General features: G+C 45.2%; 2 protein-coding genes across 3 annotated transcripts in view; both read right to left on the bottom strand.

Annotated features, from left to right (window-relative positions):
- LOC135552852 (RILP-like protein 1) overlaps positions 1–2,139 on the bottom strand; it is a 28,479-nt gene extending 26,340 nt beyond the window's left edge. Inside the window, exons 1-2 of one of the 2 annotated variants that reach the window (XM_064984761.1) lie at positions 1,412–2,139; positions 83–209 (exon numbers count right to left, since the gene is read on the bottom strand). In XM_064984761.1, coding sequence (XP_064840833.1) covers positions 83–209; positions 1,412–1,762 — 478 coding nt within the window. In that variant the 5' untranslated portion in view covers positions 1,763–2,139. The remainder of the gene's footprint in view (positions 1–82; positions 210–1,411) is intronic. The other variant, XM_064984762.1, reaches the window with a different exon arrangement.
- Positions 2,140–2,840: 701 nt separating this feature from the next.
- Positions 2,841–26,033, bottom strand: LOC135552850 (pre-mRNA-processing-splicing factor 8-like). The gene is made up of 43 exons (XM_064984757.1): positions 25,839–26,033; positions 25,105–25,225; positions 24,721–24,889; positions 22,090–22,254; positions 21,656–21,874; positions 21,113–21,325; positions 20,827–20,952; positions 20,578–20,683; positions 19,976–20,166; positions 19,563–19,682; positions 19,203–19,392; positions 18,747–18,866; positions 18,430–18,564; positions 18,077–18,206; positions 17,572–17,768; positions 17,030–17,236; positions 16,480–16,643; positions 16,230–16,356; positions 15,830–16,022; positions 15,435–15,622; positions 14,952–15,190; positions 14,600–14,746; positions 13,629–13,839; positions 13,238–13,354; positions 12,796–13,043; positions 12,315–12,494; positions 11,889–12,024; positions 11,560–11,729; positions 11,257–11,386; positions 11,006–11,152; positions 10,585–10,745; positions 10,148–10,339; positions 9,616–9,853; positions 9,231–9,359; positions 8,952–9,065; positions 8,529–8,702; positions 7,965–8,158; positions 7,466–7,705; positions 6,700–6,841; positions 6,327–6,467; positions 5,993–6,132; positions 5,444–5,646; positions 2,841–3,684 (listed from the first exon to the last, which is right to left on the bottom strand). The coding sequence occupies exons 2-43, from the start codon at positions 25,211–25,213 to the stop codon at positions 3,530–3,532; spliced, it is 7,017 nt and encodes a 2,338-aa protein (XP_064840829.1). The 5' UTR covers positions 25,214–25,225; positions 25,839–26,033; the 3' UTR covers positions 2,841–3,529.
- Between the last annotated feature and the right edge of the window lie 116 nt (positions 26,034–26,149).

The following is a 26,149-nucleotide window of genomic DNA, read 5'->3' as shown; positions in this document are numbered from 1 at the left end:
CTACCTGGCCCCCCTATAAATAATAACCTCAAGTCAAAACCGTTACAGTGTGTGTATGTGTGTTTATGTGTTTTAAACCAACCTTCCTGGACATGGTTGCCCCTCAGGCAGCTCTGTAACTCCTGATTCTCCATCTGTAGATGTAATACCTGGGCCTGCAGCTCCTCGCACCTCCTCCTCTGCTTCTCCACCTCCTCCTGCACCTCCTGCTGGGGGACAAAGAGGAGCTGTTACAGACTCTGGGTTAGGAGGAGACACACAGCATACCCACCATAGAAATAGAATGACATTCTAGTCGTTATATTTCTATGGTACCCATAACCATTGACTTCTAGTGAACTCATTGCCCAATACCAGAGGAGTCGACAGGTACTTGGTGGTGAGGAAGAATAGGCTCCTAATTAAATCAAATATATTGATAGCTACTGAGTGCTAGCTGAAGAATGTTCCAAGTGAAAGAGAAAAACAAGCCAACAAGACCAATAACCGACAGTGTAATCAGGTGTGAGACAGAAACAACGTGTTGTAATGAGCAGGGCCCATGGTGTGGTGTGTGGTGCATAGACATGTGGTGTAGTGAAAACTGTAGTACCAACATGTTTCCTCCTATCATATCAAATCTATGATCGTTGAGATCACAGACCAGATAACAGTGACTTCCCTAATTATACTGCGATATAGCCTGGGTTATTTTTTATTAAACACTGCACAATGCAGTTTCTCCAGAGATACATCTGATCAAGAACGAAATGTGCGATGTAGTAGGGAGTTGTAGTTTCCAACATGACAATAATCTACATAGCTCATTGCTGAAAATGTGGTAATTAACTACATTGACCATAATCCATTGCACGGGACTTTTATTGTTTAATTCTGCGTTGGTACAGCATTCGACCCACGTAATGCACAGTGCAGTTAATGTAATGTTTATTTTTATCAAACCCGAAATCCGTGATACATACTGTGTCAATAACGACCTGTCAATAAAAACACACGAGGAACATCATAACGACAATAGCACGAGCGTCCATTCCGAACACACCATTCCGTGATGTTACATAACAAAAACGACATATAGTCTACATTTCGCTTAGGCTACTAATACAACTAAAATGGAGCCTTCTCTGTGTGGGGGAATAGTTGCCAGTGGTAGGTCTACACTCTACACATAATGTGTCACACAGATAACAAATGTGTTTTGTGAGCTGTCACTTGCCACTGAATGGGCATGACGTGGCATACTAACGTGCAGCAAGTAGTATAGTTATTAAATTGTACCCTAGCCATCAAAACAATTAAATTGCTACATTGTAGCAGCAACTCCAAATCACATATCGTCCGCTAATTGAAACGATACGTCACTGGAGGTATTATCTCCCATGTTACTACCATATTATTACCACCGACTCACCCGTTGTATTTCGCTCTTGCTTTCTTCGCATTCTTTCACATTTCTCGTCTTCTTCTGTTTTTGTACATTAAGTGTTTCGAACGCTTTAAGTAATTCTTCTTCTTTTGACTTGTGAGCATGGTTCCGCGATGCGAAGCTTTCCAAAAGTTCTAGAACTTTGACAATTTTAGGCACCAGTCCTGTGGCACTCTCTTTACCGTAGCCGTCAATAAGTGTTTCCACTTCCGAGCCAATCAATTTAGCTATTTCGTATACATCGTCCACAGTTAGTGCTGAACATGTCCTTTCAAAACACACCTCTGTCTTCTTGACGTCTTGCTTTTGATCGTTTCTACCGCAATCCTTCTCCATTATTGCACAAGTGTGCAAGTGCACAAGTGTTACTATCGAAACCCAGAAATAAAAAGAACGTCGTTCTCACGGTGACATGACAGTTCCCGGGTGAAAGAGTCGAAACACAATTAAATCGAAAGTGTTCTCGCAATAAACAGCGCGATATGCTCCTGCATCTAAACTTAATGCATTCGTCAAATCGTCACCCTATGCTCGAACTTGACTCTGAGTTGCATGCTTGGTCAGAGACTAGAACAAACCCGTTCAAGCTTGAACCTCATTCGAGTATACGTCACACATTTTACCTAACCCTAGTCTAGAACATTAATATGAGGCCCAAATAAAAAACAGTGTACTGTCGATTGGAGGCCAATATTTCTGCCCACTCTCGGCTTGTTTCAACATCCCTCCTACTTTCCTGTAATAGGAGTGAGTCATTTATTGTACCTTAATTTAACTGGGCAAGTCAGTTAAGAACAAATTCTTATTTACAATGGTGGCCTACCCTGGCCAAACCCAGATGCTATGGCAATCACAGGGACTGTAGTGACCTCTTGCACTGAGATGCAGTACCTTAGACCACTGCACCACTCAGCAGTCCAAGAAGCTCCTCTACAAGAGCCACATAAGTGTAACGTTACGCTAGGTCGCCCATAATGCATCAGACAGTCTGAGCATACAAATTGGATTTCCTCTGAAGGCATGGGAAACGATCAAGGATGCTGTACTGTTCTTTAACAGCAGCCATAGAAAAAATGGAATTGATCAAACAAAATAGATAAAGGACAATCTACCCACATTTGTTTCATTGCCACGACAAATCAGAGTAAAAAAAAAAAAATGTTTGTACTTTTTTGAATGCTAAATTCTTCGTCATGGAGACAATGCCACAAAATAAAAGGTTCAGTCTTTGGCAAGTTTGCACCCTGTCCCATGAGTCCCATCTCAGCCACCAGTAAGTTTGACTGCAGACATCATGCTAAGTACCACAGCAGTCAGTATCCCTGGTGTGTCCTTGCTATAAGATGGTGCTATTCACAAAATACATGATAACTGCACTCCCACACAAAAACTGAGACAACCAGACAAGGGCAAATACTTATAAAACATTGATCTTTATTTTAACCAAAACCAAGTGTCCACAATGAATGCACAACATAGCAAGTGGGTAAGAGACTGCTAGCATAAACAGTAGATATCAATTCCATTGTCACAGTTCAGTTTTTACGGGAGAAAAAAAAAGAGCATTATGAATATGAATAACTACCCATTTAAAGAAATGCCACATAAAAATTAATCTTACAGCTATATCAACTACTACAGACTGAAGACAAACACATACCATTACACATTGGCAGCAATGTGTCAAAAGGAAAGCCATAAATGAAACGCAGTAGAATTCACATGCTGAAGCCTTATTGGAGAGATCAGAGGGGAACGGGCAACCAAATGGAACAAACATAATTTTGCAGAAAACATACACAATGTGACATTGTGTCCTAAAAAGGTGGTACTAGGCTTACATACAAGTTCCCCAATATCTTCAGGCCATCCCTATCAGTTGGTACACAGTCCATCACAGCTATGGAGATCACACACTCATGAGTTTGCCATTGCTGTGCTGTACCTCATTTCCTTTCTTCATGGAGCAGTAGTTATATTCATAACTTCATGGCTGGGTCAAATGATACGTCTGACTGTACAAGACAGGCCGCATAAGGATGTCCATATCATAGAATATGTACAATAGAGGTAATCCTCACATCTCTGAGCGGAGCGCCAGTCTCAACCATACATGTCTTCTCTGTCTGCATTGTAGATTTCTCCCTCTTGCAGGGAGGCAAAGTTGAGGAAGTGAGAGGGCCGATGGACCTCGTGGTAGAACTCCTTGGGGTTGGACAGCTGCAGGTCATACTTCATGTTGGGGTCGTGGCGAACACCTGAAAGAGGAAGAGAGGATGTATTGAGATGCACTATATTGCCAGAAGTATGTGGACACCTCTTTAAAATTGGTGGATTTGGCTATTTCAGCCACACCTGTTGCTGACAGGTGTATAGAATCGAGCACACAGCCATGCAATCTCCATACACAAACATTGCCAGTAGAATGGCCTTACTGAAGAGCTCAGTGACTTTCAAAGTGGCACCGTCATAGGATGCCACCTTTCCAACAAGCTAGTTCATCACATTTCTGCCCTGCTAGAGCTGCACCAGTCAACTATAAGTGTTGTTATTGTGAAGTGGAAACGTCTAGGAGCAACAACTGCTCAGCCACAAAGTGGTAGGCCACACAAGCTTACTCAACAGGACCGCTGAAGTGTGCAAAAATCGTCTGTCCTCGGTTGCAACACTCACTACCGAGTTCCAAACAGCCTCTGGAAGCAACGTCAGCACAGTAACTGTTAGTCGAGAGCTTCATGAAATGGGTTTACATGGCCGAGCAGCCGCACACAAGCTTAAGTCTACCATGCGCAATGCCAAGCGTTGCCTGGAGTAGAGTAAAGCTCGCCAACATTGGACTTTGGAGCAGTAGATCGCGTTCTCTGGAGTGATGAATCACGCTTCACCATCTGGCAGTCCGACTGACAAATCTGGGTTTGGTCGATCACAGGAGAACGCGATCTGTCCCAATGCATTGTGCCAACAGTAAAGTTTGGTGGATGAGGAACAATAGTCGGGTGCTCTTATCATGGTTGGGGCAAGGCCCCTTAGTTCCAGTGAAGGGAAATCTTAATGCTTCAGCATACAATGACGTTCTAGATGATTCTGCGCTTCCAACTTTGTGGCAACAGTTTAGGAAAGTCTCTTTCTTGTTTCACCATGACAATACCCCAGTGCACAAAGCGAGGTCCATAAAGAAATGGTTTGTCGAGATCGGTGTAGAAGAACTTGACTGGCCTGCACAGAGCCCTAACCTTGACACCATCCAACAATTTTGGGATAAACTGGAACGCAGACAGCGAACCAGGCCTAAACCTCCTAACATCAGTGCCTGACCTCACTAATGCTCGTGGCTGAATGGAAGCAAGTCTCCCCAGTAATGTTCCAACATCTTGTGGAAAGCCTTCCCAGAAGAGTGGAGGCTGTTATAGCAGCAATGTTCCAACATCTAGTGGAAAGCCTTCCCAAAAGAGTGGAAGCTGTTATAGCAGCAATGTTCCAGCATCTTGTGGAAAGCCTTCTGAAAAGAGTGGAGGCTGTTATAGCAGCAATGTTCCAGCATCTTGTGGAAAGCCTTCCCAAAAGAGTGGAGGCTGTTATAGCAGCAATGTTCCAGCATCTTGTGGAAAGCCTTCCCAGAAGAGTGGAGGCTGTTATAGCAGCAATGTTCCAACATCTAGTGGAAAGCCTTCCCAAAAGAGTGAATGCTGTTATAGCAACAAGGGGGTGGACCAACTCCATATTAATGCCTATGATTTTGGAATGAGATGTTTGACGAGCAGCTGTCCACATCCCGATAACATGTTGATAATCAAACACTGCAAGCATGTGGTTGTAAAATGCTTATTCTCCTAATATGCTTATTTCCCTGATATGTTACACAGATGTTGAATTTCATTGTTTCAAATACACTAAGATTTGAAGACACTGATAACGGACGTTAGCCATTATACAAGACTTTCCATTTAGCATGCTTTTTCAATCTAGGAATAGGTTTAATCTGTGTCTGCGAAATCCTGGGTTCTATGCACTACTCACCCATGAAGTTGTAGTTCCAGGAGACCTGTCCAGGCACCATGAAGAAGCCCAGGAAGCGATCAGACAGAAGCATCTGAACCCTCTCATAGTGGGAGGGCAGGTAGCCCTTGGGGTTGTTTCCCTTGTCTGTGTTCTGTCTGCCCCACTCGTACCCACTGGGAGTTAGCTTGTAGGCCGTCAGAGTGCAGGAGCCGGGAGTGAAACTGGAAATGAATAAAGATGTTATACGGTAGTTAGCCTTGATGTACATGATGCAACTTGAATGTTAAGAAGAGTGATGCATGTATAGATGGAGTTAATCAATGTTTACAAATGTAGCTGGGGTGGTTGGGACGATGAATAACCTTGACGAGACCTGAAGGCCTTAGTTTAGGCTAACCCAGTCCAGTGACGAGTAGACAGTCTGGGTTTAAACCAAGTCCGTCAATCCAACCAACATTCAATAAAGCCCTCTATAACCGGGCTGGCCTGATCTGTCATGAAGTAAAACCTTTTTCAAATTAGCTGCTATATGTAGATAAAAAGCAAGTACAACAGTATCTGTCCTACCTGCAGGTGATGATGATGGTCTTCTCTCCATCCCAGGCGGGGTTGTCAGCCATGATCTTGGCGTGGCTGGTGACGTCCTGGGGGGAGAGTTGGGGAGACTCGTTGGGCTGGGTGTGGATCCAACCCAGGGGCTCCATCTCCTGTAGGCGGAGAAGGGATAGAGAGGAGGTGAGACACAGGGGAAGCAGGAGTGCGTGTGTGTTCTGCCCTGATCAGGAACGGAACGCTTCCAATTTCAAAGACTACGGCACACTTGGTATGAGCCTCAAAAACATAAAGACAAGGAAAATTAGCCATTGTGTTCATGTGTGTATGGTATCCCCTAAGTCTGTACCTTGAGGTACTCATGTCCTGGCAGCTGATTGGGTAGGTGGACGGTCTGATGCGTTCCCCACTGGGGTACCATGACAATACACCTGATCTCCTTCACCTGGGGGTTGTCAGGGGGACTGGTGCCGTACAGGTAACCTGCAATCTGGAGGCAGAGGGGATGCACACGTCAGCAACACACATTCAGACTGACCGATATATAAAAACTATACAATAGACATGATTGAGGGTACCAAATAATCCTGTTCTAGCTGTATAAGCAGTTAAGTACTTCATTGATATATAAAGAAGACTACAATAATATCTAAAGAGATGTACAAAGAGATAACTAGGAGAGGTAACGGTGACGCAACCAGGATAAACAGTAGGCTGCTGACCTGGGCTCGCAGGTCTGAGATGCAGATGAACTTCTTGAGGACGTTCTTGGGCAGGATGTAGGTGTAGCCCGTCTCCTTGATGTCATCAGACGACACGTAGATGTGGTTGGTCCTCAGGTGCAGGTTGGCAGCAGAGATGGCCCTGCAGGAGGAAGTTATCAAAGAGCCATTATTGGCGCTCCATTCACCTCCGAAGCTATGGCCTTGATTTCACAACTCCTGCTGAGGAATAACTATAATATAACAATCAAAAAGCTCCAAAGTGTATTACATTCCCTTGTCAGCACCAAGGGTGATTGGAAGGATATACAGTGCATTCGTAAAGGATTCAGACCCCTTGACATTTTGTTACGTTACAGCCTTATCCTAAAAAAAATTTTTTTCTCTCCTCCCTTAATCTACACACAATACCCCATGACAAAGTGAACATAGGTTTAGAATTTTTGGCAAAAAAAAACAAAAAACAGAAATACATTATTTACATAAGCATTCAGACCCTTTGCTATGAGACATTATCATGTTTCCACTGATCATCCTTGAGATGTTTCTATAACTTGATTAGAGTCCACCTGCGGTAAATTCAAATGATTGGACAAGTTTTGGAAAGGCACACACGTCTATACAGAAGGTCCCACAGTTGACAGTGCATGTCAGAGCAAAAACCAAGCCATTAGGTTGAAGGAATTGCCGGTAGAGCTCCAAGACAGGATTGTGTCAAGGCACAGACCCGGGGAAGGGTACCAAAAAATGTCTCCCCCCTACATACCTGACTCTCCATTCTGTCTTGGAGGAGAAAGTCTGTGTCTCGTAGTTGGAGGTTGTTGAGGTGATGATCTCGTCTCCGTGTTTGTTGACTGTGCGTGTCTGAGTGGCGGTGAGCTGGGACTGCTCCTTGGTCTGCTTCTCAATCTCAGCAATCTGCTGGCGCTGCTGGGACGGAGCAGAGATCTCCATGCCCAGGATGATGTCACGGATCTCAGACTGGGTCAGAGATGCCACGTTCACGCTGGAGAGTTCAGAGAGTCGAGGTCAGATATGGTTGAGGGAGATTTGGGATTGAAATGCATGCTCGCTTGTAGTGGGTATCCTAGATGTTACTTGATTCCATAAACATTTTTGCAATAGCTTATTGAGATGGTTAGAGATTTTTCTTGTAGGTGTTGTGAACTCTCATAATAGCAATTGGAAGTTAATATACATATGACAGCGTTGTGAAGCTTCATGACAGCTTTACAAAGGCCACCACAGACATTATAGCCACTCACTTGTTCTTCTTTCCATAGTCGGCCAGGATGAGGTCTTTAAGCTGCACCTCCACCTTGATCCACTCCTCATCGGTCAGCGTGGGCCAGATGTGGTGAGGCTCTGTGATGGTGGTCTTATCGGGCTTCAGGATCACCTTGGCACGGTCGTTGTTCACATGGAGCGCCCTTAGGATCAGGATGAGACGGGAGAACGCCTAGAGACAGGAAACAGAGACACACAGACACTGGTTAAACAGGGGTATGACAGAAACGGCTCGCCCAATAAAGGTTTTGCACTCCAGAAGAGCTCCTAGAATGAGAAACAGGATTAGACATTGTTGATATTTATGGCCTCATTCTTCAGTTAGCCGGCTCCTATGTACACAATACACTTAAGTTTTTTTAAAAACATTAAACGCAAATAGCTAGATTTGGCAGAAATCGCTGTTGAATCCTTTTTAGTCTCATTCTAGTATTATCGGTCATAGGAAATGAACAGCCACTCAAGCCTTGAACCAGTCAGTCTACTACCACCACCTTGCTTAAGTCTCATTCTTGTACAAAAATAGTAGGAAGTAGACTAACGGTGTAGGAGGAGATGGTCTTGAGCCAGTCGTCATACAGGTTGAACAGGACCATCTGAGGCTCGGTGGCCTTCAGGATTAGGTCTCCAAACTTCTCCACCTTCAGACAGGCCTGGAAGGGCAGCTGCAGCTCAGAGCCCTTGATCACAATGTTGGGGAAGTCCAGCAAGTGGACCTGGGAGGAGAAAGGGATAAAAGTAAAATGTTAGGTTGTAAAGAGATTGTGATTGTTACACATTGGTCATCTCTGTTTTCCAATAATCTCAACCATATCAAAATGTATCACAGAGAAAGAAGCGTGATAGTCAAAATATTTATCATCTCAGTCAAGTACTGATCTGTAAATTGGGAAGATTAATGCTATGTCTATATCAACGAGGTGCAGTGTAATCAATCAATGTGATTGTGAGGTATGGGGTATTACCTCAAGGGGGTCCAACATGCCCTTCCTGGTGACAATGATCTGTTTGGGCTGCTCCTCCACAGGAAGGGAACGAATCAGAGCAGCCACCTCCTCAGCTGTCTTCCACTTCGCCAGCTATAAAAAGGGAGAGAGAAGAGTAGGAAAGAAAGAGGGGAGGAAAAGTAGGGAGGACATTGAGCATAACTAGTCTCATTAATTTTTGATTTGCTCCTTTCCAGAGTCTGATTGCCCTGTGCATTGCTGAAGAGAGTAAAGGGTATTTTTCATTTGAAGACGAACCTGTCCCAGACGTTTCTGTCCGGCCCACACAGAGGTGTGGATGATCTTGAGGAACAGCTGGCCTGTCCTGGGGTTGAAGATGAAGATTGCTCCGTTGATGGGCTTGGTGGTCAAGTTACCCTCAAACGTCTGCAAGGACAGAGCAAGAGTATTTACATGACCGAAGATTGACAGTGTTTAACATCCTCTGAGACTAGTTACCTAACAGTATATACTTTCAGAAATGTTTCATTGTCTGAAAATGTTACAGTAAAAAATATTCTAGGAGGTACACTGCTGTGCCAGAGAATCCAACCCATAAAATTAGAAGCCCTAGAACGTTGACATGAATCTCAGAATGTCAGTTCTCTAATAATTCTAATTCAGCCCCAGACTCCTCACCCACCTTGTGGATGGTGACACGGTATACGTTAGTGTCGTCCACAAACCAGATGATCTGATTGGAGAAGAGCTCGCCGTAGTTCTGGGAGGACAGGTAGGGCTCAGTGGGCTCTGAGGAGTAGAGTTGCAGACCCTTACGGATGCGCTCCCTCAGGACGTACAGAGCAGGGTTGGCCTTCATGATCTTAGCCATGGCCTGCTGGATCAGGGGCTTGCCTCCCGGGAACCAGTTACCGTACCCACTGGAGAGACCGGGGGAGAGGTAGGGAGGGAGGAAAGAAAGAGGGTGGCTGGTGAGTTCCTATGTCATGTGATAGATGTAAGCAAACAAGTGTTCAGTAACACCCTTGAGTTCACGCGTGTGAGAGGGCAACTGTTGACAACTATACAAGACTACTAGCTACGCTAACAACATTTCCCATCACTTATCATGTGGACATTAGTGTTAGTGCTAGAACTTATGTCTACAGGCTAGCAAATGTATCCATTACTTGTCATGCAGACATTAGCAGAAATGCTAGCGTAGCTATGCTTACCTGTGGAGGTTGTAGGCCAGGTCGATGGCGATGAGCACCCCGGTGGGGGAGGGGTAGATGCTCATGTTGTCTGTGGTGTAGTCCAGGAACTTGGCTCTGGCGTAGCGCTCGATGTCGTGAGAGTCGTAGTCTCCCCAGCGAAGCTGTATGTCGATCCAGTACTTCTGGGTGGTGGTGCTGTCCATCACGTCCCTGAAGAGGGAGAGAGGTCAAGGATTAATTAGTACTAAGACAGAAATAAGGTCTTTATAATGGCAAGAATAACTTGGCTTCTTGTCAAACATGGATCTTTTTTGTCATTTAAGTTTGGAAGCCGTTTCCATTTTGAGATGGCACATTAAAATGGATACCTGAAAAATATAGCTCATATCCAACCAACAAAGACACAGCTTCAGCGTTAACCTGGAATAAGGTTAAAAAAAACTGTAGCGTCGTACTTTGAGTCAGCGAGCAGGGAGGGGCGTGAGACGTTCCACTTGTAGGAGGCAAAGAGTAGTATGTCGGCGCAGGAAGAGTTCATCTTGTAGGACTTCCTGGGGTGAATGGTCTCTTTCTGCACTGTCTCGATCTCCAGGGCATCCAGCTCCTGGTCAAACACCTACACAAACAGAGGAAACTGATTTTTTTGAAAAGTTTCATATGATAAAAATGTACTTTTCAACCACGTTTTTTTGTGATGTTGGTAGAGAAAGTCCTTAATAAAATTTATTTGGGTTCTGCAAGTTATTGCTGCCTGGAAAGGCATTGAAGGGAAAGGTACACAAACGTATCATTGGATTCTACAGCCATGTCTCAAGATCATCCTGCTTCCTGTGATCCCTGATTGAACCAAATACATCAAGCTGGAGATAAAAGTACCTGACAGAGATCCATGACGACGCTCTCGTGGATCTTCTGCCACAAGTGAGCCCTGAAGATCTGGATGAGGGAGATTTTCAGGGTGGGGATCTTTCCATGCATAAAGATCCCAGTCAGATCCAGCTGCACCTGGAAACCCACGTACACCTAGAGAGGACAAGAGTACAGAGCGTGATTGTGAGTTAAGAGTGACAATATAAGTTACAAAACCAATCTGGGATATGCATCCGTGTGTGTAATCAGGTATTCACGTTGGCCCTGTTGATGGTGGGGGACCACCAGAGGGTGAAGCGACGGTTGGGGATCTGGTTCAAACCAGATCTCTGGGCGTTGGTCAGCTTCTTCCACTTCATGGACTCCTCAAAGCCACTGGCTTTCTCCCTGTGGTGAAGTATAGATAAGGCTGGAGGTTAGCTAGGTAAAACCATTATCTACATTATGTTATACTGCAATAAATGTCTTAGCATGAATAACATAAATATGTTAGAAAATGAGCGCACACAAACATGCAACAATAACCTACGTCACGGAGTGAATGAGTGTGTGGTACTGACCAGAAGAGACCCTCCCAGGTGGGGAAGTAGGTCCCTTTGAAGAGTGTGTGTTCCAGGATGCCCTCCACCCCTCCCAGAGCCTGGATCATGTCTGTCCTGTAGTTGTTGAGGTTCCACAACTTCCCGTCGTGACGCTGGTGGGTCCACCAGAACGGGTTCTGCTTCAGAACCTACAGGACAATCAGACAGAACAGAGTTAATGTTCTCCTTCACAACCTAGGACACAATGAGAAAGAGCATCACATTAATGCCTGGACATACGCTGAAGGCTTTTTACCAGAGTTTAATTGGTTAACTTTTGAGAGAGTACCACCTGGTTACTGTTTTACCTGGTACTGTTTGAAGTCAGTGCGGACCCTCCAGCCCTTGTCGTAGGCCAGCGTGTGTCTGTCCTTCTGGAACAGTGTGTTGATACGGGGGATACCTCTGTCCCAAGAGTCCTCTAAGTCCTCCAGGGTCAGACGCCTGACAGGAACACAAGACATCTATCAACTCTCATAGTACTAAACCTCTGAACCATATGACCATCTAGTTAAAGAATATGGAGCAAAGGCTACATTTACACTTTGAAAAGTCTTCTCCTTAGCAAAACCTCTAAAATCTTGAGTTATACATTCTGGCATGCACCAAAAACTCCAAGTGGAACCATCCGTGCAGTGTGTGATTAAGAACGCCAAGTGGAGATTAAATCCAGCCTACATGGGGACCAGGGGTTGAGATAGAGCAACTGTCTTGCCTGTGTAGGTGTTCAGTACCTGTTCTGTGCAATAGCCTCCTGTCTCTTCAGGGCGTATTCTGCCCAAACTCTCTGGGAGTCGATGAACTCACTCTCCCAGGGCTGGATGTAGCGGTACAGGTTAGGAATCAGCTGGTCCTCCTCGTGGCTCATACCGGACCGGAAATGGGTGATGCCAACGTCAGTCTGCTTTGACCACCTGGGGGAGAGGGAGGGCAGCAGGACAAGATGGGTTAGTGGCAGGAAGGAAAACGTCCCTCTAACTCGTAATTTAAAACATGCATTAATATGTAATAACTACATTTCAAAGAGGAAGTAATGCAACCAGGTCTATCTTCATTAGTCAACTAGGAATGTCACATCATTATCCAGCTCACATTTCTATCAATATCATGTTCTCTAAGTTTGCAGTAAGTAGACTTTGTTAACCTTATACAGGAACATCTATGGCCCTTTTTGGACAAATCCTAGCTTCTACATATTCTGCATTTTGCGCTTACCTCAGATCGGACTGTGGGATGAGGACGTGTCCCATGGACAGCATGCCCAGCCCTCCCAGCTCCTTGGGGGTGTAGAAGACCACAGGGGGGAAGCGACTGGGCATCTTGGAGTTGAGACCGATCTTGATACGGGTCTGGATCTTGTTCTCACATTTCACCAGCAGGTCCAGCAGCTCCTGGGTGTTGACCACCGCCTCACGGAAGTACGTCATCAGCCCTATCAGAGCCGTGTTCCACTTGTTCACAATCTGAGGGGAGATTGGGGGGTGGGGGGGGGGGTAATGTATTTCGACATCAGTACGGTTCTCATAACTACTGTTATGAACCCAACTAATGATGAATTTCATTTTGATAATATTTCTTTAGTTGGTATACTTCTATATAAAATTACAGAATCTCAGTGAAGAAAGAAACCGTGATGTTTTGTAAAGGAGTTGTTTACTTTGGTAAAGGTGGTGGATCCTGAGGCCATGAGGATCTGTCTGACTCTGTTGTGGAACCGCTGCATGGACTCATCATCCACACGCAGGAAACACTGGGCAGTACGCTCTTTGGTCACCTACACGCAGAACAAGAACAGCCTTGTCTTAGTACAAGGGACAACAGCGTAGCAGCCTATCAGTTCCAGTCAGCCACGGTGATGAAGGTCTGACTATCTGGTGGCAGCTGCCATGGTCATTTAGCACACCACTGTGTCGCCATGGGGACGAAGGACAGGGTCAACTGGTATAAACTTAGTTTAAACTGGGTATAAACTAAGTTTTAACCGGGCAACATCCCTCTTCCTCCAGCCCTTCTCTCTCCATCCTTCATCCCTCCGTTTCCCCTCTCACCTCGTTCTGCAGGTTCCAGACTCCGTCCTTGTGGGTGAACTCCTCGTAGCTGGTGCGACACTTGGGCAGGATGCGGCACTCGAAGCCACACATGTTGAAGAGCAGGTTAGGGTTGTCTTTGCTGTAAACTGACACAAAGCTGTTCTCCCATTGGACCGTGGTCACAGAGCGAGGCAGGCGGTTCTTAATGTCCCAGAACACAGCACGACCCCTGGACAGTTACAGAGAGGGAGGGACAACTATTATTTCACAAGATATGAGTATCGCTGTTCCTCCCATTCAAGTTGCTGGTGTTAGGTTCTAAATATCAGAGTAAGAGCTCAACAGACACTATGAAAGCTTAAACAAAGTTTATTCATCGCAGAGGATGGAACAGCTGAACAGACCAAGATGTGGTGCTACCAGTGGTGGTATATACACCCCAATTTGTGGGGTGGAGTGGAGTCCCATCCTTGCTAAACATTGCATCTTTATTGCTAGGCAGGAAATTAAGTGATACGGGTAATAAAGTGTTCCTTCTCCCTTAATGTGACCTGACCTCGACCCCCTTCATCACTAAACCACGGCCCTCTCCCCTTATCACTGCTGCCACGTGTGATTGTTTCCCCTACACTCAGTACATTCCAAGCTTAATTGCACTGACCAGTCCTCCTACAGATACCCATTAACTTCTGGGATAGACTGTAGACTATTGCACCCCTCATGTCTCTAGCATAACTAATGATTAATGATATTCTATGTTTGGAAACAAAGATAAGTCCAAAATGCAGTGATTCTGCAGAGCTCAACTGACAATGCAGACTTCTGAAGCTGAATTAACCAGAATCCCAACATTGGTGAAGCAGGAAAAATAAAATGTGCAGGTCTCACATCAGTACATCCCACATGAGTCCTGCATTATTTTCTCAGCTACTCTGCTACTGTTCCATATAACGAACAAGCAATGGGGGGGGGCGGCGACAACGACTCACAGGTTGACGTCGTGCTTCATCAGTCTCATCCTGGCGTCTCTGGGCCAGCACTTCTTGTTGTTGTAGCCCACAATGTTCTCATTGTTGGGGTCAGGGTGCTCCGTTAGGTACCTCTGGATCAGGTCCCTGGCCTCATCAGCTGAGAACCTGGAAGAATGAGAAAAGAGCAGGACACGTCAATCACTGAGCTTCTACAGATTTCAACAGATACCTACATGGATAAGTCTAAGCCGTTAGTCTGCACCAAGTAAAATGTGTGTGTGTGTCTCTTCTGCTCCTACTCAGGTATTTGATGTAGCATCAGTTAAGGAGTACTAACTTCTATCTAAGGTGTTGTGTTACTGTTTTGTACCTGAAGAAGATATGTATGCGGTCGATGTATCTGCAGTAGAGGCGGATGGGGTGGGCACTCTCTGTGGCTGTATCCTGGAAGGACAGGAAGTCGTTGGGCATCTGAGGGGGTCCAGCCATCTCACTGGCCCGGTGGAGCCCCAGCACCAACAGGTCCATGACCAGGCCGTAGTACTGCACGATGAACGAGGCAAACTGCAGACCACGGATGATACCGTACGAGTTGGTGTGGTTCATGTCCTGGGATGGGAGAGAAGAAGGATATATATAAGCAACTAAACAGTTAGTAGGGAAAAGTAAAAGGTATCAAATCAAACAATGCCATCATTTAACTGACAAAAAAGACAAGCACAATATCTTCATCATTGCTATTGAATGAGGAAAATTGGAATCTCAGTTTACTTCCTGAATTGACTCAAATTAAATTGATTTGATCCAAACCCTGCACAACAAACCCCTCTTCAAGACAGCAAGGTGCTCTCACCTTGTAGTTGATGACCACGTTGTTCTTGGCAGTCATGTAGTCAGCGATGTTGTGGTCCACGATGAGACGCAGCAGTCTGTTGAGCAGCGTCAGATCTATTTTCTCATACATCTTTTCATAGCGAGACTCCAGCATCACGTTACACTCTCCCTCCATAGTCTCCCACACATCCTGCAGGTTGTTGATGCCTGGTTACAAAACACAAGGGAAAAACACTGATTTGTATCCTACAATGAATGGATATAGAATTATTGAAAGCTTCAAACAGAAACGATTGCAGAGGGCGTAGATACTTTTTCCTATTATACAATATGCATTGGCTCTGTGAATACACATACAGTACATAAATACAACTACTATAAACACACTCAAAATCTACCCAACCTAGTCCTCACCTTGGCACCACTTGTAGACGAGGAGTGGAGGAGGCTCTGTGTCAGCTGGTTTGATCCAGGGGGGGAAGAGACGTCGTTTGTCAGCCTCATACCACAGGTACTGGTCCAGGTAGGCATCCGTGATCTTCTCCAGGGGCTCCACATCATACACAGGCACCAGGTGACTGTACAGGTCCATGAACTCTATGCCAACCTTGAGAGAGGGGGGAGGGGAGCAATTGGAGTGGAATGGGTGAGTGCTAAGTTCATAGAAACGAGATCGATTTGGTTCTTAGGACAGTTAACTTGGTCAACTGGAAGTTCAAATCATCTCCATATAGTTAGACGAAAATGGATGAAATTTAGGGGGTGGCTTAAGCAAAAAGCCCAGTGTGTATTTAGAGTTGGTCCTGGGACTAACCTCTTTGAAGGCTCTCTGTGTGAGCAGGTGCCGTTTGATTCTGGACAGGGCCTCGTGAGGGTTGTCATAGGCCTGCTCTATCAGCCCCAACTCCTCTCTCTGAGACTGGTTCAGCCTGGACTTCACACTGGGAAGAGAAAACAACCACACGGTCAAATCACTGCAAGATACCCTAGCAGAAAGGATCTAAAGCCATCTTTTTCAGTACATGTTCCCTAACAGGAGGCTACAGGGAGTTAGTGTGTGTTACCTGTAGGCCTCTTTGAGCCTCTCCAGAGCCAGGATGAGCAGTTTGGTGTCGTGTTTGTAGGACAGTGGGGGGAAGGGGATGGGGGAGAAGCGTCTGCTCTCCAGCCAGTGGACTGTGGTGGTGTAGATGGCCACAGCCTCCTCTGCTGTGATGTATGGACCATCCTGGGAGACACAGCTGACACATTATACAGACTGCATATGGCAATATGAAGCAATAGGAACCAAGTTACCAGTTTTGGTACAAATAAATAAGCCGTACCATTAAATTAGATTTTTCTATAAACAAACATCCCATATATACACACACATGTTTTTAAACAAGTGTCAGAGTATTATACTACCGACTCAGCCTGTTCTTGAGAGACTGGTGGCCCTGTTAACTCTGCTGGTTTGCTGTTGCATGGCTGAATTGTCTACACTCCTCACAGCAGAGAAGGTAGTTGCACAATAGAGAGAACTATGTGTTCTACCTCTATGGTTGCAACAGCTATGCACTTACCTAGTGCCTTCCTTGCCATAAACGAGGATCATAGTGTGTGCTGTATTACCTTCAGGTAGTTGTGCTGCCTTTCCTGCTCAGCCTTCAGGTACAGACGGGTCAGTCTGCCCAGGTTCTTCTTGCACACAGTCTTGTCCACGGTTGCGCCGCGCCTGATTCGCTCGCGGTTGTAGTGGGCCGTGTTGGTCCACCAATCAGCTTTGGCCTTCACGTAGCGTAGGATCATGTTCTCGATGGGTGTGGGCAGGCCTGGGACCTGGAGGGACGACATGGATTAGATGTGTCAAAAGCTGTCCCAGTACTGGATAGGTGTAAATGAACTACCTTCCAGTAATGGCAAATGTTGAACCTTTCAGAAAAACAAGTTCTGTTTATTGCTTATAAAATCATAAATGCTGAAGACAACTGAGTTTGATGAAAGATTATATTTCTAAAACATGTCACCAATAAATATTCTTAAAGTAAACATTCCCTGAACTGCCCCTACCTTTCTGGCAGTAAAATCAAGCACACAAGACCCTGGAATGAAGCCCCAACATTAATTTCCCCCTATATGCTGCCTCATGCCTTTTCATCTCTATAATCTCATACCTTCCAGGGGATGTTGGCCTTCCAGCAGCGCCACGACTCTGAGAGGTGCTGCAGGATGGTTCTGGCCTTGTTCTGCTTGATGCCCTCAGGCATCATGTCCAGGATGTCGTGCATCACGGCCGCACGCAGCTCCAGGTCAAAGTGGGACTCCACACGCTGCTTCGTCACAGTCTTCGCCACGCCCTTGGAGTGACGACCTGTTGAAGGGGACATCCACGATTGGTTGATTGACTGGTGTTCCCAATCAGTCCATCAGTACGAGAGCTTCTCACGATCCACAGTGAATTCATTTGTGTTTTCTTGTCGTCACAGTTCATGGTGCTGCTTTTTCCCCTCTCCTCACCCTTCACAAACACACTTATCGAAATATTTACTTTTGTTCAAGGGCTCAAATGCAACTGGGTAAGCAAGTAGTTCATTGATAGGCCATTGTGCCTCATGTGATAATTAGTATCACAAACAGTTCTAACATCACCTATGATAAAGGGAAGTTAAAAGTCCTTACCTTCAAACTGCCTGGCCAGCAGGTTGCCCAGCCATCTCTCCAGCAGAGGGGTGATGCCCCTCATAAAGAACAGCCACACTCTCCATCCTGGTGCCCAGAACCCACAGCCTGGACCCTTACCCACTGGACCCTGAGAACACACAGCAAAACACATACCTTCAACAACAAACTCAGCCTTTAGTTGTGTCCCAATATCACCACCAATACATTACAGAGCAGATGTGTTACTTAGTGGTGTTTCAGACATGTTGGCAATAATGGAAAATTGTTCCTTTACGAAATTGACAACAGAGGTAATGTTTGTGTGACCATTTACACGGATATAAGTGTGTGGGTGTATACTCAGTACTCACAGTATTGAAGCGGTAGTAGATGAGGTGCTTGAGGTCCTTGCACATCCGGATTTGTCTCATCAGCTTGTACTTGTAGCGGTACATGCCAGTCAGCTGGCCCACGTGGGCAAAGATGTACTGCAGCCCGTCTGCCAACTACAGACCAAGGAGGAAGTAGGGAGAAACAATACATATTAGGAAAGACTTTCAATTTAAATAGGTTTGAATTTCTAACAGGCACTTCCAATTGTGAGACAAAATCAAATCATGCTATTTAACACCAAATAAAGGAAGATTTTATTGGAGCTTTGATGTTATTCAAGTGCTGTGTTGCTGACCTGGAAAGCATCCACGTTGCCCAGTCTGTACTGCACGTGGCTGTCCACCACCAGCTTGCTGAGACGCAGCACCTCTCTGCACAGATGGAAGGCATTCCCGAACCTGGACTTCTTACGTTCCTGAAGGGACAGACACCACAGGCGCATTCAGCAGGGCAGAAGGTTATGGACTGCATTTAGATAGAAATATGAGTAGAGGAGAACAAACATGCCATATCTGCAAATTTCCACAAAGTTGGCCAACACTACTACTAAATTGTTAACTCACTGCAGGTTAGATAAAACATGCTTGCAATGCAGCATGTCACAAGCACCCATTAATATTGTGCAACACAAATTAGGATTTAGTTACACAATGTTGACAACTAAGAAGGTCTGTGGTAAGCCGGGGGTTGGACAGGACTTCTCTCCGTCTTGCCCCTCTTACATCAGTTGGCATCTAGTTTGTCTGGTTACCTTCGTGGTGAGGGTCTTGACAGGCTTGAGGTTGAAGTTGTAATCCAGGTGCAGGTAGTTGAGGTTCTTGCGGTGGATGAGCAGGTTCAGCATGTTGTATCCCTGTCTGCACACCTGCAGGCCCACCTCCACCCAGTCCAGCTTAGTCGACTGGAAGAACTTGGTGGCTTTAAAGGAACGAAACAAGTACCTGGTAGGGGAGGACAGAGGAGGCTGGTCAGATTGTTGTACTTGTGGTATATTTTTTCCACAAAATTGTGCTGCAAATAGTAAATGTCAGTTATTTTTCCGTATCTACGAACAATCATTGATGAAATTGGGGGTTAGTTTAGTAACTTGAGAATCATCATTGATGCTTACCTTTTCTTCTGGGCCTTGGGTGGTCTGTGTTTGAGAGCGTTGAGTACGTAGTACTTGAGCAGTTTCTGGTAAGACACACGCACCTTCACTGGCTGGCCGGCCGGGCAGTGCTCACGATACCTGACATGGGAGGCAATCAGGCAGACACTCACTAATTAAATTTTCATTTAGTATTACCATGCCATCTTTATTAGGTTTACAATATCAGTAGAGACAAGAGAGTTCACAGATATAACAGTCATCTTCAGTCATTACAGGTCTATGTAGGACAAGTTACTGAGTATTTATTGTAAAAGAGAAGGTTTCCAATGACTTACCTGGTTTAAAAAAGGCAATAAATACATTTACACAGCAATAACAATTCCCATCCTACATCAACATTACCAAATAATGTTATTTTAGTGTTTCCTCACCAGTTCTTGATGAGTGGGATGTCGATGGCCCGCCTGGTCCTCCCAGAGCGCAAGTTGAAGGGGCGTGGTGCCCAGAGCAGAGCGATTCCATTGGCTGTGTTGTCTGTGTAGAGGGGTGTCTCCTTCAGGAAGGGCTCCACGTACTCTGGAAGCTCAAACTCTTCGTCATCCTCCGGCAGAGGCTCCTGACTCTGTAGGGGTGTGAGTATGTGTGAGAGATGTTGGGGGGGGGGACAGACACACAAAAAACAACAGGAGAACACTACACTGCAATAAAGAAGTATCTGCTATTAGTTGACTCCTCCAATCTCAAAATAGGTGTTTGAATGCTGATGGACCAACTGCAGCACAGATTCTGTTCAGCCAGTAACCCACCATTCAATTAAATTTTCCTCCAGTCGTTACGCACTTGCAAGCAAACCAATGCAAGTGCGCCTTTGTGGGAGGGCTACTAGCTAGGTAGATAGAATTTGAGAAAACATTTCTGTGCCCTGGGCTAGACTGACTGCTTGGGAAGGGTTCATTACAATTCAAGAGCAATTTGTCTCTGAATGGCAATTTGGTTGCAGTGCATAACGTACTGTACATTAAAAACAACATACCTTGACTGAGTGTCTGTGGGAGATGGGGTTGATCAGGGGGTCAAAGTAAAATGCTGGCAAATCAGGATCCTCAGTCTTGATGAACACCACATTGGGAGTGTGGTACCTACAGAAACACTTGTTAGCATTGGTGGCATATCACCCAAATGTGTGCATGTCAATAGGAGGTTTCCATTTCTAGAATCTAGGAAGATGTTCTGGGGCCTGTATGAGATAGACAGTAATGTCAGTAGAGGGCATCTTTCTCACCAGGTGAGGTGAACGTGGTGGGGAAGGTTGTTGTACAGGTATGGGAAGGCAATCTTGTACTCTGTCCTGATAGGCTGTCTGATGATGATCTTGTTGATGTCGTTGAACTCGTTCCAGTCTTCATCTCTGAGATGGGAGAAGAGAGTTGAGGAACAGATACTTCCACAGTGTAATGCCCAAAAGCCACCACAAGTTAGACAGCACTAAAAATATTTATTTGAGCGATTCAGCAATGTACTTAAGAGTCTCCACTAAGGGGTAACAGACTAAATACCCCAGCTCTTACTGGAGGTTGATGTCCCTAACTAGGGGTTCAAACTTGGGTCCCCCGGGGATGGCCATGTTGAGGGCCTTGGAGGTGAAGAAGGCCTTCAGGTCAAACAGGTAGAAATAGTTGTAGTCCACCAGGTCAGTCAGCAGCTGGTTGGCCAGACGGTACAGCGTGGACATCATGGGCAGGGTGAACTGCCAACGCCTGTACGTGGTCCCGTTCACATACCTGGAGTTGAAGGGAAGGTGAGAAAGGCAAGTTCATACAAGGACAAAAAGAAAATAGACAACCAATCTAGTCGTGTTTTAGCTTGAAGAACACTTGACTGATTTCAACTTACTCAGAACTTGTGCTAAACCAACCAAGACTTGTGTTTAAATATTGTGGCTTGCATTAAGAGGTTTCAGGTCTTTGATACACTGTGATAATATTCTGATGACGACCAGGCAATAGTTTAAACTGTGTAATTTGAAAATAAAATTAAACTCAGTGAGCAGGAGTCCTTTACACATCAGGACTGCCAAGAGAGAAACCAAAACAGGCTTCGCTGTGACTCACTTGTTGGCGTCCTTGAGGGGCTGGTGTTCGTAGAGCCACTCAGCCACGGAGGAGTCCTCTTCTGCATCCAGCTCCATCTGGATGGCCTCCAGTGGCTCCACGTCCAGGATGTTATCAGCGTAGTCCAGCGGAGGTTCCTCATCGTCAAAAGGAGGGAAGCGCATACGCTTGAAGTGACGACGGTCCCTCTTCTCACGACGCATCATGATCCACATGGCGCTACGGAGAGAATTTAACTAGCAATTGAACGAGGATCATCTAGGTGGTTTGAGGCAACTATTGTTTAACTTTAGTTTCTAAAAATTCAAAATAGGACTTTAATGGAAACTAGGCATGCTTAAATCCATAAACAGCGCTCAATTGTTCATTCACTCTAAAAATTACACAAAAACAGAAATAAAAACATGCACGAACAGAATATTAGTCCGTCTTACCCCCACTGGGCGATGTAGACAGGCTCTATGACCCAGGGGATCTCGTTGACGAAGGAGATGGCTCCGGTGATGTGGTATAGGACAGGCACGTCTCTGATCTGCTCCCAGGGCATGGGCATGTTCTCCAGTAGCTTCAGCACCGCGTGGGGCATGTACTTCAGAGCTCTGTGGAGAAGACCGCACAAAAAGGAGAGATGGGAAGATTAGTGGAGACAGAGGAAGTGGTGTGAGCATTGGGTGAAAAGAGGAGGACAGGGGGGCATAGTTAGCAAACCACAAAACATTTTATTTATCAAATGCTTCGTAAACAACAGGTATAGGCTAACAGTGAAATGCTTACTTTCCTCTCCTTTTGTGTGGCGTCCGTATGCATGTGCGCATGTCGTGTGTGTTAGAATGTCAGTGTAAGAATGCGTGTATGCCGGGTCCTGTTGGTTCCAGACACAGCTGCACTGGCACCGCTTGCTGTGTGGTAGCAGAGAGAACAGTCTATGACTTGGGTGGCTGGAGACTGACCATTATTGGATGGCAGTGAGCTTGGCCACAGTGATGTACATGGCCGTACTCAACACCTTGCAATCAGGTGCCTTACGGTTTCCGTACTGAGCAGAGATGCAGCCCGTCAAGATGCTCTCAATGGTGTAGCTGAGGATCTAAGAACCCATGCCAAATCTTTTCAGCCCCCTAAAGGAAAAGAGGTGCTGTCATGCCCTCTTCACAACTGTGTTGGTGTGGGTGGACCATGTTAATTCCTTAGTGATGTGAACACCGGGGAATTGAAGCTCTTGACCCGCTCCACTAAAGTACAACCGATGTGGGTGGGGGATTGCTTGCCCTTCAATTTCCTGTAGTCCACGATGAGCTCCTTTGTCTTGCTCAAGTTGAGCAGTCGTGTCCTCAGCAAACTTGATGGTGTTGGAGTTGTGCACGGGCACTCGGAGAACAGGAGAGGACTAAGCACACGTGTTGAAGGTCAGCATGGCGGAAGCGCTGTAGCCTACCCTCAATGCCTGGGGGCTGCCCATCAGGAAGTCAAGGATCCAGTTGCAGAGGGAGGTATTAATTCCCAGGGTCCTGAGCTGTAGTCAATGAAACTCATTCTTACATAGGTATTCCTTTTGTCCAGGTGGGCGAGAGCAATGTGGAGTGCAATAGAGATTGCGTCTTCTGTGGATCTGTTGGGGGCGGTATCTGAATTGGAGTGGGTCCAGGGTTTCTGATGGTGTTGATGTAAGTCGCTCTGGATAAGAGCGTCTGCTAAATGACTTAAATGTAATGTTAAATGATGTGAGCCATAATCATAGCTTCAAAGCATTTCATCACTGTAAATGTGAGTGCAGGTTACGTTGGCGTTCATGTGCACGGGGTGTATAGAGGTCTGCTTGAAACAAGTTGGCATTACAGACCGGATCAAGGATAGGTTGAAAATGTCAGCTAAGACACTTGCCAGCTGGTCAGCGCATGTTCTGAGTACACATCCTGGTATCCCGTCTGGCCCCACGGTCTTGTGAATGTTAACATGTTTAAAGGTCTTACATCGGCTACGAAGAGCAAGATCACAGTCATCCAGTACAGCTTGTGCTCTCATGCAATAATTGAGCAAATATTCACTGTAGATTTCACCATTGTATTCTCCACATGAAATTAAACATCTAAACAACCAGGTTCAAAATGGTAACCAAAACAATGTGAGATTTCTTCAGCAGTAAGATGAATTTCATGTGGAGAATACAATGGTGAAATCTACAGTACGGGATCTCTGTCAAATAAACACTTCAAAGGGCTCATTTACTCGGCTACCCACGCATGTTAATTCACTCTAAACATATTTCCAGCCTCCAAACAATGGTGAATGTTAAGAGGCATATGTCACACAAAACACCCCAAAATTTAACATTTGGCAATTGTCATGAGGCCAGAATTTATGCAGCCACTCATTGCTACCTTAGCAGAATGTCAGTGTTCTCATCTAACCATAGACTATACCACCCGTTTTCAGGTCCATTCAAATCAAAGTTTATTTGTCACGTGCGCCAAATACAACAGGTGTAGGTCGACCTGACAGTGAAATGCTTACTTACAGGCTCTAACCAATAGTGCAAAAAAGGGTATTAGGTGAACAATAGGTAAGTAAAGGAATAAAACAGGCTATATACAGTAGCGAGGCTACATACAGACACCAGTTAGTCAGGCTGATTGAGGTAGTATATACATGTAGATATGGTTAAAGTGACTATGCATATATGATGAAGAGAGTAGCAGTAGCGTAAAAGAGGGGGTGGCGGGTCAGAATGCAGATAAGCCCAGTTAGCCAATGCGCTGGAGCACTGGTTGGTCGGCCCAATTGAGGTAGCATGTACATGAATATATAGTTAAAGTCCATTCGCTAAATTCTCCATGCCTCTGACAAGCAGCAATGATAAATAGTGGTGTAATAGCCTACAGTTTTCTTGCCTTTTTGTTTTAATTATTGCGATAGGTTCATGTTCAATACGTACTGCGTATCACATTATTTATTTTGCCCAGGACACCGTACCGCTTTACATTCACCCCTGGGTATCAAACAACATTTTCTCAATTCTAATCCAAATCACCAGAGTTCCATAGAGACACAGGGAAGTTGCTTCTTACCCCAGGTATACCCTCTTGTCGTGACGGAATTTCCTGTTGGTCATGTCACCGTGGTCCCTGATGATCTTACGGACGTGCTCAGGTGGCATGTCCTCCTTCTGGGCGTCAACAAACCCAAACTTCCTCTTCTCAGAGTAGCGCTTTGCCTGCAACTGCTGCCATTTTCTGGCTGTCGGATTGGGAAGAGAACAATAATGGTTATATGATATGCTCATTCAAAGGAATTTTTCATTTTATGAATTGAATAACAACCATGCAAATCATAGCCAAAGGGACAATGAAATGTTATGCTTTTTAGTAGATGACAGCTCCATGAAGCCAGTCCAGTAGCTGTGCATTAGATAAAACACATGGTTCAAAAGTTCTCCATTGAGCTTAACCCACCTTTCTCTTGCAGTTTTTCCTCAGACATGTAGTCTGGAACCTGGGCTGGGGGATGGATACCTGGGGGCATTCCACCTGGTACCCCTCTATATGGGAAGGCAGCTGCCATGGCGACTCACAACTTGAAAGATGTATACAAAAAAATACATAAAAATTGGGCAAACTAGAATAATTTATTATTAGTTAACTAGTACTTAAGCAACGTACATAGTCCATGCATGTCAATAACAAGTAAGGAATCAGCTTATTGTGCTCCAACAAAATTCATCACGAAATTTTTCGATTTACCAACATGTAAATGCATGGCTGCTGCTATTTTTTATATATTTCACCTATCTGGTAAATTCTTCCTAATGTTAGTTAGTTAACGTTAGTAGGTGAACTCTTTAGCTGTGCAAAGTCTGGAATGCTAGCTAACGTTAGTTCGCTGGCTAGCTAAATTATCTTAGCCAATGAATTGCGCGAATGCTTTGTAACTTAGTTGTAGCACGCGTACAATTTGAAGTGCGTCGTTAGCACTCATTTGGGGAGATACAAAAAGTGGGCAAATTTGTTCACCAATAGATTAACAAAATACTAACCTATGGTCTGATTTAAACAACTAGTTGGTTAGTAATTGTTATTGGTTGGGCGACAACTTTTTTGTGAAGGCCCAAAATGAAAGTACAAGCTAACGTTAGTCTGCTAATGCTAACCAGCTCAATTACACAACCAGAGGGTCTACCAAACCATACCTCCTGCTCCACGTCCAGGATAACTGCTTTGTATTGAAAATTGCCGTGGTTTGCACACGATTATAACAACATCTCTCTGTAAAGATGCAATGAACTTTTCCCCGCTTTTCACGATTGTATTGATTAGCCTTCCTCCTGTCCAAAGCATGCAGTGTGAACGACACCGCACGTTGCGCGCACTTCGCTTGAATTCACGAACGTACAGTACGCTGTTTGATGGATTTCGACCAACACAAACAAAGTGGCTACGCAAGAAGATGCGCAAACGTAAAAGACATGCGCACTAGTTCAAAGTCCCCGGATGAAGAAAC

The sequence above is a fragment of the Oncorhynchus masou genome, chromosome 13 (assembly GCF_036934945.1).
Source record: "Oncorhynchus masou masou isolate Uvic2021 chromosome 13, UVic_Omas_1.1, whole genome shotgun sequence".
NCBI classification, from domain to species: Eukaryota; Metazoa; Chordata; class Actinopteri; order Salmoniformes; family Salmonidae; genus Oncorhynchus; species Oncorhynchus masou.
The sequence above is the reverse complement of the archived record's forward strand: the minus strand, read 5'-3'. Positions and strand labels throughout refer to the sequence as shown.